Source organism: Archocentrus centrarchus, chromosome 23 (genome assembly GCF_007364275.1).
Source record: "Archocentrus centrarchus isolate MPI-CPG fArcCen1 chromosome 23, fArcCen1, whole genome shotgun sequence".
NCBI classification, from domain to species: Eukaryota; Metazoa; Chordata; class Actinopteri; order Cichliformes; family Cichlidae; genus Archocentrus; species Archocentrus centrarchus.
In genome coordinates this window covers 16289494-16301917 of record NC_044368.1, presented here as the reverse complement: position 1 = coordinate 16301917, position 12424 = coordinate 16289494, and the positions used below count along the sequence as shown (strand labels likewise).

Genomic DNA, 12424 nt, shown 5'->3' with positions numbered 1-12424 from the left:
AAAAAAAAGAGACAATTGCATGAGAAGTGGAGAAATGGCAGAGAACTGCAGGAAGTTGGAAACGATATGGTCTGTGCGTAACGTCACTGAGATGAGCCTTCGGAGCTGCCTGCTTAGTGGGGCCTGTAAAGATGCACGGCCTTACATTTGCTGATTTTCAGTTCATCCATCAATTTTTTTTCCACTTATCCAATTTGGGATTGCAGGGAGGTTGGCGCCTGTCCTGGACAGGTCACCAGTCTGTTGCAGAGCTAACACAGAGAGTCATACACACCATTCACACTCACATTCACACCTATGGGCAATTTAGAATCACCAATTATCCTAACCACTAACTGCATGTCTTTGGACTGTGGAGAAAACCCACACAGACACAGGGAGAACATGTAAACTTCACACAGAAAGGCGCCGATCAGATGGTGGATTCACACACAGGACCTTCTTGCTGTGAGGCAACAGTGCTAACTGCCTCACCATCAAACTGCCCTGATTTTCAGTGTAATTTTAGCTCAAAATCACAACCACAAGTCGCTGGCATTTGCCTCAAGCTGGAAACAAGAAGTTTAGCTCCAAAAAAAAGCTCATTCCTAGAATATAGGAGGGAAGTACACCCCTGTGCAATACCTAGTTTGCAAACACAGAAAGAAATACTTCTAAATGACTTGAAAACACAGGCCCTGATGTGAAAGAAAAGCAGCCTGATCTATATTGAGAGCACATTCTTGGAGAATCTGGCCGGGACTCCCACAGCGAATCTAAATAAGGCAAATGTAACTGCTCCAGAAAAGAGAAGCTTAGAAAGAAGAATGGAAGAGCGTCTCTCCAGAGGTCTCTGTGACATCAGCATCCTCTGTGCCAAAGACGACTGGGTCTGCATGAAAAAGAATTAATAGTGTACTGAAAGTAATTTTGAGTTCCCCCAGCCCCCTCTGTGAGCCTGAATTGGATAAGAGGAAGAAAATGGAAATCTAAACTGTTGGTTTTTAATTATATTATTATTGTAATGCATTTACTCTAAAGCGATAAAAGTGTTGATTAAGTGGTTTTTCCACAGGGCATACTCCCTTCTCAAATGCAAATGTGTACACATAAAACGTTCATACAACAGATAAAGATCTACGCCCAGCATGCAAACCATATTTAGCAGTAAAGATAGCTGTAGGCCTTAACCGTGCACAGGTTACATAAAGTGAAAAAAACAAAAGTGAGGATGGGCTGTGAAAAGTTCATGTTTAAAGGACAAAGCTACATATGTTTCAACATTGTTTGAGTTATGTTTTTAAAATAGAGCTAACCTGGCTTTTAACCTAACATAATATAATGTTTTAGATTAGCTAACACAATGTAATGTGTTCATCTGTGGGCTTTAGAGGTGCTGGTAGATTTTGATGTTAGGTTTGCTCCAGTTTGACCCAAAATGTGCAACTGAGCCCAGAAACAAAGCAGCCAAGTGTTTACAGAGGTCAATACAGAAAGCCATTTTCCCATAGCTATCACCATGTGGTGGCCTTCATAGTACCATATCACTCCAATAGAGCACTTCACTCTCAGACTGCTGGCTTAGGTATTTAAAAGTAAAATAGGAGGCAAAGCCTTCAGCTTTCAGGCCCCTCTTCTCCCTACTTTTAAGATTAGGCTTAAAGCTTTCCTCTTTGATAAAGCTAATAGTTAGGGCTGGATCAGGTGACCCTGAACTCTCACTTAGTTCCCACTGATGCCAAGTGCTTGCTCATTGGGGATCATCTGATTGTTGGGGTTTTCTCTATATTATTATAGGGTCTTTACCTTACAATATAAAGCACCTTCAGGTGATTGTTATGATCTGGTGCTATATAAATAAAAGTGAATTAAATTGAAAATCAACAAATTCAAGGCCATGCACCTTTCTTCAGTGTTGGTTGCTGCCATGTTGGCTGTTCAAGCCAGAAATGACCTTATTAAGATTTTGCAGACACACGACTTCTGACTTCTTTTTGAAGCCAGCCTCAAGTGGCACTTAGAGGAAGTGCAGTGCAGTTCTTGCCACTTCGTTTGTGGCTACAATCCTCTGAGTTTTCAGCCATGCTATATGTAGACCTATGTAGGCATCAGAAATGTTTCGTTTGGCCGAGTTTTAACATTAACTCGCATGTTTTGTTCTGCAAATCATCAAATCTGTTCTTGACAGGATATTAAAGGTGACTAACCTTCAAAGGCAAAGATGGAGTTTAAATTAAATTAGGATATTTGAGCTGTAGAAAAAAGGGTGGGGAAAAAACTGAATATGTGAGCAGGAAGAGTTTCCATGGGAGTGTACACCCAGCTGTGGAGGTCACAGGTGGGGTTGTCCTGGAGGGTGGAGGAGTGAGCTGTATTCTAATTTCATATATGTGTCTATGTTGAAAGAATGTGTGTGAGAGAGCTGGTTTTGGGTCTGAGACCTGAACTGAAGGTTCAGGGTGGCAGCTGGATAGAGCTGGGGGAACTGGGACGTCATGGTGAATGACTTTAAGATGAAATGTGGCCAAAGTGACCCTGACTTTGTTTGTTTTGGGGGCTATCCTTGGGGGTGGCTGTCTAACGTACAGATAGGGGGACTCTCAGATTTATTTTCTCAGAGTGGCAGAGGCTCGTGTTTGTTTTCTGAGCACGCATGCAGTGTGTTGCCCCTTTGTTTTTTTTCTGTACATTTCAAGTACTTCTTCTTCTTTTCAGAACAGCCTGTGCTCTGAGGTGGTGCTCTTTGACATATTGTTTCTGCAGAGTGTTTCTGGGCGTGGGGAGAGGGAGGAGGACGGAGAGGGCTGAAGGGCGGAGCGAGGCCCATGTAAATCGATCCTTTGTTTTTGTCCCTGCCTCTGAGTGTGTGTGTGTGTCTGTGTGTGCGTGCGTGTGTGTGTGTGTGTCTGTGTGCATGCGCACGCATGTGTGAGGGACTTGTTTTGGTCTCATTGAGGTTATTTCAATGTCAAAACTAGAGCAAAAGTCACTGCAAGGCAGTGTGACGCATTGTGTAGAAATGAAGCAAAAACAGAATTACTCCAAAGTGCATATGTGCTTATTGTGACTGCAGCGTGAATAACTGCAGGAATGATGCTGAGAAACGTAGGTGAAGATATATTTAATGTGCCACTCATATCTCAAGGAGGGTTGTCTGTTTCTGCTCCCTGCAGCTGAGCTAAAAAGGTGCTTCAGCTGTTGTGCTTTTTGCCCTTATCTACATCTGGTGAACATCTGGTTTCCATCTGACTGGGTAGTACGTGAGCGTGGCAATAGTGCAAAAGAGAGAGAGAAACAAGTGAGGGAGAGGGTATGAAATGTGTTCGTGTGTTTCGATGAGTGTGCGTGACAACGCTGCCGTGACAAATTAAGCACAAAACTTTGTTGATATGATTAATCTGCTTGTTTCACAGGAAATTTTTACACCGGAGACGATCAGATCGGAAATCTGCATGGAAGAGTGAGCTGGCAGCTTTATCTGTTCACCACTGTAGATGGAGACCTGCTACGTCCAGTTTTTCTGATTCAGTATAAAGTGAAGTATTTACACCATCACTGGTGGAAAGAAAGCTGTTGAATAAAGTGCAAAAGGAATCATAGAAACTAAGTGTGTATCAGATTCTTGCTGACCTTTGGTATCACTAATGTTTAAGGTCTCTGTCTCTGGAGAATAAAAAAGTCCTCTGAGTTTTAGGGGGACAGCATGAGTCATTATTAATAATCCTGGGCCACAGGGTATTCATGGTAAGCAGGCCAGCAGGGCTGCTTAGGTACATGTTAGGTTTGTATGAGCCTGTCAAGGTATGTGTTGTAGATCAATTTTTAAACTAATCAGTCACAACTTTTTAAGCAAAAAAAAAGGTAAAAGCTTATAGGTTCCAGATTTGGAAATGTGTGCGGTTTTTCCTTAATGGTTTCCATAGTTTGTGTCTCTTGTATTGTAATACACTGTACCTTTAAGTTTTGAAGTGTGAAAAACAGTGCTCTCACTGGCAGTCGTGCAAGCTCTTGAATCAAAATTATATGCTAGAATATGATTATTGTTATTATCCATGAATTTTCAAATTTACTGTTTTACAGAAAATCTGAAAAAAAAGTTCACATTATTATTTTTTAATTAAGGCACCAAATTAGATTTTTTTTTTTTTTTTTTTTTTTGGATGATTCTCTGTAAACCCTCAAAATGGCTCTGTGAGAGAATTCCACCAGATCAGCAGCAATAATCTGACACAGGCAACCAACAACCATTTTACTTTCAAAGTCACTTAAATCACCTTTTTTCCCCATTCTGAATGTTAGAGTAATATTGTGAACAGGAAATGCTGGTGCTGTTGTTTACCTTTCCGGTAACATATTTCACAAAGCTGTTAGTAGCTTCACTGGTTTCTGCTCCTCTACGTTGTACTGCGCTGCACACAGTGCTGAGAATATTGCAAACAAGCGATGTGATCACAGTTTCTAAACTTCCCTAAAGCATCTTTTTCTACATTAAGTTCTGTTACACAAAAGTCCCTGAGTCCCCAAACCCCCTCCCCAAAATAAACCGCCCCTGATGTGTGTGTGTGTTTATGATAAAGAAAGTACTGTATTTGCACAATTCAGGTGCCTTATCAGTGTGCGCGTGTCACCGGGTGAATGTAGCTTGTGGTTAAAAGTACAGTGACTGGGCGACCAAATTTGAAATTTGCTATTAAAAAAAAAATAGTTGGAGATATTTGGTATCTTTGACAACTTTTGAGTCTTACTAAAGTTTTGTGGGTCTTGAATAATATTTGACTAAACCGACTCTCTTACATGTCAGTGGAGTCAAAGTTGTGAGAGTAACGGTGATAACACAATCCAGTATCTAACAGAAAAAACTCATCTTAAAAAAGAATGTCTGTGGGAAAAGGCCGGCTCTATCCCATATGTAAACCAAATCCATGAGGTCTTATTAGGCCAGATTGCAGCCAATATATTGTACATGTATAAGTACACTTCCTGTAAGTGATCACACAGTATTATCTTTGGCACAAACACTTCAGGAGTGAGTTTCATCTCAGAACCACTTGTTTGTTCCCTTCTTATCCATTGCTTAGATTTGGTTCTAAGGACAAGGAGGAGCCAGTGTGTAATGAGCTCCCTTGAGAGACCATGAAGACATGTCCTTTTCTTTTCTTTTTTTTTTCATCACTGGTTTAAGAGTGTGTGTGCGTGTGCAAATATGTTTAAGATTCCACAAAGCTATGATCTGGAACGGTGATCCCGGAGTGGCCGGCTCTGGATATTAGGCTGCAGAGGCGAAGGGAGTGCCCGGAATAATGCCTCTATTCTGTTTGACCGTTAGGGACTGCGATTTGTCCATTTATACCATGTCTGCTGCTTCGTTTTTGCCGTAAACAGTTCTACGAGTATTCATGAAACAGAAACGACAGTGAGGGAGCAAACATGTGCGTGAGAAAGTGTGTGTGAATGTGAGCGAGCGAGACAGGAAGCAACCAGGGGCCCACTCTCAGCCACAAAGTAGTAGTAGTAGTGACTAAAAAGATTCACTTTAAGAGGAAATTAGTTACTTTAGCATGTGTGTGTGTGTTTGTATATAAAATTAAGTGTGTATGTGTGTTATAAACTAAAGAGTAAATATGAATAACCTACAAATGTGTATATACATATTGCAGCTTGTGTGAATACATTTGCACAGTTTGTGTGATAACGTGGTGAATTTCCTCCTCGGGGGGGCCCACAGTGAAAACCACTGTGATCGTGTCTGTTGTCATGTTGTCTTAGTTATGACCATATAAGCTGTGTGCAAGTAAAAGCTGAGGATATCATGAAGCTTTAGGCTTTTTTTTGGCGCGAATCACATGTCCTACCTCTGTAACTTAAGATTCCATTTCTATGTAAGGGAATATAAATAAATATAATATGTATATATAAATATCTTGCAGTGACTTTTATGGGTTCTTTATCTGGGCTTCATGTGTGATTGAATTTGCTTAAAAGAAACAAAGTGGTTCAGTAAATTTTTCTTAACTATGGCTTGAAAATGTTCCTCATGAAAGAAAATATACAAACAAAAATGAGGGGGAAAAAAGGTTGAAAATAGTTGACATACTTTTGAAGAAGTCTCTCAGTTGGCATTTCATTGTGTTGCACCATCTGGTGTTGTGTTGAAGCTACTGCTGTACAGTCTTGTGAGACTATAATACAAAATGTCAGCTTGTCGTGGGTTTGTCCTCTTCAGCGGGCAGTGTGGACTCACAGCTCCCTCTACTGTTCATAACCTTTAACACACTTACAGTAGGACGTAGGGACTTGTGCAGAAAGAATGGAGAAAGGCATTTGTTTTAGCCAAATTCTGACCCTACCATCTGGGTATTGCAACAGAAACTGAGATACATTAGACCAGGCAATATTTTTCCAGTTGGGTTTCCTCCGGGTACTCCGGTTTCATCCCACAGTCCAAAGACAATCACAGACTGTTTTTTTATTACTGTACAGCAGTGTGATAATGTAATGGGTGGGCACTGTATTGACAGGGAGGCCTGTCAACATGTGTGCTGTCAGGAAAAATAGGCTTAGCTGCACCCACCGAATAATCAAAACGCAGCATGTCCTGTATGTATTAGCTGGTCTCCCAGCAGAACGCAGTGAGAGTCTAAAAGAGCTTTTTGTGTTTGAATTTTGGGCCTCGTGAATCAGAGACTGTGAGATTTCACAATGCTAATAATGCAGTTTGACATCGTTTGGTTGGCATCGAAACTGAAGCTGAGATATCACTGTGGTATCACTATTACACTTATTAGGGGTTAGCTCTCTTTCAGTTCACCCACTTTATTTCAATTGTATAGCAGCTTAATAGCAAACAGGCTTTTCACCGAAGCACTTCAAAGTGGAAAAACAGTACACTGCATGTTTACACCTACAAGCGCAAAGACATGCAGCTGTGCTCATAAGTTTATATCCATTCATCGTGGGCATGAATGTCACAGTCAGTTTGGACTTTAATGATTTCTTTGAACTGTGTGGAATGATTGTGCAGCATGCATCTTTAATGACTTTATTAAACACCCAAACATATCTACATATCAAAGACAGTTCATATCTTAACCGTTCCCTGTTCTCAAGGGAGAAGATCGACACCAGTCTGTATAGGATACAGTGTAAAGTGCATCTGAGTGCTTGGATTTTGACCATTTGTGGAGAATCATTTTCTCTCTTGAAGAACAAAAATGTGAGTTAACCATCCAGTAATAATTCTGTGTTCTCAGTGCAGCTCACATGATTTAATATTTGATAAACTTGGCTTGCTAACGCTAACTGAGTGAGTGAGTTTATTATTTCATCCAAAGTTAAAATCTGTGTCGACAAACAGGAATTTAATCTTTCACGATCAAAATCTTCAAATGGTATAAGGAATAACTGCTTGGGTGATTGCAGATGTCTGGAAATATGAAAATATGCACAACTGTGCAGAAATATTACATTTGAATAACATTTAAGGTTACAATTTGCTTCTGTGTTAAAAATAAAACATTTCTTTTCTGAACAGTGACATCTTCTGGAACCATAGCTGAACACAAGTGCTACTAATCATCTTAATCAAGGCTCTGTGCCTAAAACTAAACCTGCCTGAGAGGAGTTCTTCTTTTAGCAGCTCCCTTTAAGCGTCATCACAGTGGTTCAGCCTATCCCTAGCATCCTCCTCCATCACACCAACCCTCTGGATGTCCTTTTTCACTACATCCATGTAACTCCTCTGTGGTCTTCCTTTTTTTTCCTCCTGCCTTCAGATCCATCTTCAGCATCACATTTGACTCTAGAATACTTTGGTATACAGAGGAGTTCATGGTTGATTCAATGACTGCAAGGTGCCCGAGTCCTGTGGCTGCCAAAGAAGCCCAAATCATCTCCCCTCCACCACTGTGCTGTAAAGTTGGTATGAGGTGTTTGTACTGTTTCACCAAGCATGGTGCTGTGCGTTATGACCAAACATCTCCACTTTGGTCTTTGGTGCAAAGGACATTTTTCCAGAAGTCTTGTAGTTTGTTAAGATGCAACTTTGCAAACCTGAGCCATGCTGCCAGGTTCTTTTTAGAGAGAAGAGGTTTTCTCCTGGCAACCCTTCCAAAACAGTCAGAACTTTTCAGTCTTCTTCAGATTACACTGACATGAACTTTAACATTTAATAAAGAGGCCTGTAGAATTTGAGATGTTGCTCTAGGGGTTGTTGCTGTTTCTCTGAGCATTGCACAGGCTCTGACCTTGGGAATTTGCTTGGACATCCACTTCTGGGAAGACTGTACAGTAGAATTGTGTTAACACACCTCTGAGTGCTCCAGACTAGCAAACTGTCAAAACCTCTGCTTTTATAGAGGTGCTCACACATCCTGTTGATCAATTAATCAAGTGCATTTCAATAGCAGCACCTGGCTGCTACTTACCTTATTAATTGCTTAATTGGAAGCAGTAAGGGTGGACTTAGTTTTATTAAAGATGTTAGATATATTCTTCCCTTACAGGCTGCACAAATATCTCTCTAACAGCGGTACTGTTAGGGCAGTAAGAGCCAGTTTGGCCTGAGGCAGTAATGAATAACATGTGCTGCCATCGACTAACTGAACAGTTGAGTGCTGATAGTAATGATGTGAATGTCAATAAACTCAGTCTGAAATCTCTCTCTCCTACGCCTGCTCTCAAAATCCAAACTATACTAGCTACAGTTGAGTTTGCTTAACAGCTCTATTCAGTGCTCCACGCCCCCATGCTTGATCTCTCATCCTCAGGTTATGTCACATTCCAAGCAACGTGTTGGGACAGAATGCTTACCTGAAACTAAGAAGAAAGTATCCTGGTACACTCTCTTTTCACTTAGCTGCATCTTAGCTGCAGAATGCCACAGTTTTACTTGAGTTAACTTATTCTTTTCTTCCTGGAAGACTCAGTCTTTGGGCACGAGCTTGTTTTCCTCCTCTGTGGCCTTCTGGTGTAAATTTGGGATAAACAAACTCTTCCCCCCTGCAGTGATGACACTGATGAAAACGCAGGAAACGATAAGTGCGTGATCACACCTGCATCCTCTGCTCAAATCTCCCATCCACAGCTTCATTTTCACATTTCCTGCTGTGCTTTTTCACTGTTTGTTGTCTTTTCTCTCGTACTGGATCCAGCACGGCCAGTTTCACTGCCTCTCCACTCTGCTTCTCCCTCCCTTTGTCACTGTGTCGATTAACCAGTCAGAGACACGTGGAATTTTTCATTACCTCGCCCCGGGGGCACCATGCTTTTCGTGCCTGTGTACAGTGCTGCTTTTTTTTTTTTTTTTTTTTCTCAATCCTGCCTTCTCTCCCTCTCTCACACACATCTACAGTCATTCTCTCCCCGGGGGTATTATTCTGAGTCAGCCAGTAGCAAGCTGTGGTTTGTTGTTTGTGGTCAGCCCAGCTGTATGGGGTAGTTGTAGCTGTCAGAGACTGATCAGCTCTCCATGGCCTGTCGTCCCTCCGGCTCTGGCTCCTATACCGTGGTTATCATCCCGCTCAAGACCAGCCTGTACAGTGTGGACGCACTTCGCTTCTACCTATGGGTGAGAATAGAGGTGGTGTGTGTGTGTGTGTGGTTACATCATCTATTTTGTCTGCCTGTTTTCAACAGTTTTTATGATGTCATGCTTAAAGAGGTTTGTGTCTATATATATTGTGTCACCGAAGATACATTTTTCTGTAGTTTATCTGAGCTAAATGGCAGCATATCTCACTGTTGAGTTGAACTGGTACAGCAAGGAACGAGCGCCAAAAAACACAAACAGCTAAAGTGCAGGGGTGTAAATTTCAGAAGTGTTATCTGCTGAAAATAATAATAATTTTTTTAAATTAATCTCCCTGTTATCTTCTCACTTAGTCACGGGGGTCTTCATGTCTGCATAAAGCAGATTGAGTGTCACATGAGACATCCTCAGTTTTAATTGCATTGTAAGACAAAGACAAATTTTATGGTGCGCCCAACATGATATCTGCACATTTTTGCTACTGTCTGAGGTTTATTAAGTTTATTCTACTTTGCATGCCCCTATAGCCCTGTACAACATTTTCACACAATCAAGCAAATTTTTTTGCAGCCACTGTGTGTTTTTTTTAAAGCGGGCCAAGTTTTGCAAAGAAGGAGTGTTTGTTTTCTAAGTGCCTCTTTAATTAACTTGCCTGGTTCAGTATCAGCCAGCTTCTCCTGACAGATGACGCTCAGGCTGAGGCCTGCATAAAAATATGTTAGGATGTGCCTCTGGAAATGAGTGTCTGCAAAGTACTGAAACAGTTAATTATCAATTCATTCACACCTTTCTTTGCAGTTATATATAATAATTGGCATAGAAGATCCTACTCACCATGTTTTTTATTACTCATTGAGTTTTACATGTTCTAATGGGGAAATATAGATTCACTTACAGGATGAGATTATTTCACACTCCTATAGAAATATTCACAAGCCATACGGTCCCCTTAAAAATAATAGAAACAATAATACACATAAATAGAGAAAACAATAGAGGAAATGCGCATGTTCTCTCACTGATACTGAGAACTTTGCACACTTGTTTTCATTGTTTTATGTATAACTGAAATGTGTGTAGCGTCTGCAGTCACGCTGCCTTCAGTCAGTCGTTCCACCTTTGCTCTGTGTCTGAGCGCAGTTTTGAGGGTGGCGTGACTCTGTAGTCATCCCAGTGACACATCAGCACATGTCGAGCAAGATCTTCACAGCTTCCTGTTGAAGGCTCAGTGTAACCAGGTTTCCATTAGCTGTGAATCTAGTCACAATCAGCAGATGACCAATAATAAATTTAGACTGTTAACTCTAGATAATAGATTCAGTTCATCTCCCTTATGGATCCCCACCACTCCGTGTCATGTTCCTCTGTGTGTCTTTGTTTAAGCCTATTTAAAGAGCATGTAAACCCCACCAGGAAAAGACAAAAGAACTAAAGGCCTCCTGCTGCTCAGTGTTGGCTCTGCTGATGCGCAGTGCCTCTGGGCCTCTGGTTCACATGCTTCTATGAATGAGGCTGACGGTCAAACATGTTAGCCTGACCACCTGGGACCAACAAAATACACAGGAAGATAATTCTATCATCAGCTCAAATCCAATTTTTTCTTCTCTCTTTCTTCTTGTTTCAGATTAAGCAGCTGAAGGATCTGGAGAAGGAGAAGGATGCTCTGTGGTCTGGTCTGGAGATTCTGGAGAAGGCTCGGCTCTGGTACCTCCAGCGGCTGGAGGAGAACAGGGCTCGGCAGGACAGCATCGAGAGCAGAAGTGGGTTTGCCTCCAGAAGGGAAGATGGAGCAGAGGTACAGAGAAGGGCCACTTTGATTTTGCTGACATTAGGCTGCCATGTTTTAAGTACGATGAGTGGTTACGGTCATAACCACAAACTACTTACTGAGGAAATCTTCTAACTTCAAAAAAGCTTTTCTCTGACCGCATGCCAGTAGTTCGAAAAAGGTCAGAATTGCAACTCTTTGTACGGTGTTATCAAAACAACACGGATCACAACTGGTTGCCTTTATGTTGAGGATGAAGGATGGAGGTTGCATCAGGCCTTGCCATAAGCTTTAAAGTGCATAGTATGCAGGTTTGGTGGTAAATGCTGTTTTTCTTTTTTTCACTGAATATGTAAATGTGCGCATGAATTCAGCCTCAACACCAAATTAGATATACTTCCTAAAATTTTAACTGTTTTAAGTGTTATATTTTGAGCATCTATTTTATGCATATGTGCCTTTTAGTAAGAGCAGCCCTCACCAGTCAGGAAGATGAGACCTATGACTCGGCATCTGTTCTGGTGTTTCTAAGCACCCTAACAGCTCGGTGTCTGTCCTCAGGCTCGGCCCTGCCTCCTCAGGTCTCGTATCCAGCGGGTGAATGGTTCTCTGGGCTCTGTGATGAGCGAACCCAACGCCATGAGCAGCAGCAACTCCTCTCTGCCCGAGGCAGCGGCAGACAGGGACATCCGGTGGCACAACTCAGTACTAACTCAGGTAAAGAAACACGAGTCAAGGAGGAGGCAGATTAAACTGATGTTGCTGCACTATAAACTTTCTAAAGTTCATTAAAAAAGAAAAAGAAAACAAGATTAACATATTTTTTAAAACACACACACACACACACACAATACTATTTCCTTAACACTAAATACTGGCTGAGGTTTGTGCTCTCAGAGTGCTTCTTGTTACACAAATGCATTTTGCCTCACCTTCAGTATTTTTCCAGCAGTGTTCCTCATGATTTGTCACTTTGTGTAACACTGTCATGCTGTCTTGTCATTTTTTTCCTCTTTAACAGGAGGTGAGGGACAAAAACTGTCAAATATCCCTGCTTGAACAGGAAAAACATGCTCTCCTCCGTAAACTGAAGAACTGCTGACTATAAGCCTACATGTATATTGCACCCCAAACTTATATTTAACTGTATG

At 41.4% G+C, this 12424-nt stretch overlaps 1 protein-coding gene across 1 annotated transcript; it reads left to right on the top strand.

The window, feature by feature from the left end:
- Positions 1-9308: 9308 nt before the first annotated feature.
- LOC115773783 (suppressor APC domain-containing protein 1) lies at positions 9309-12424 on the top strand. The gene is made up of 4 exons (XM_030720702.1): positions 9309-9544; positions 11130-11300; positions 11835-11990; positions 12295-12424. Exons 1-4 carry the CDS (start codon positions 9446-9448, stop codon positions 12373-12375), a joined length of 507 nt encoding a protein of 168 aa, XP_030576562.1. The 5' UTR covers positions 9309-9445; the 3' UTR covers positions 12376-12424.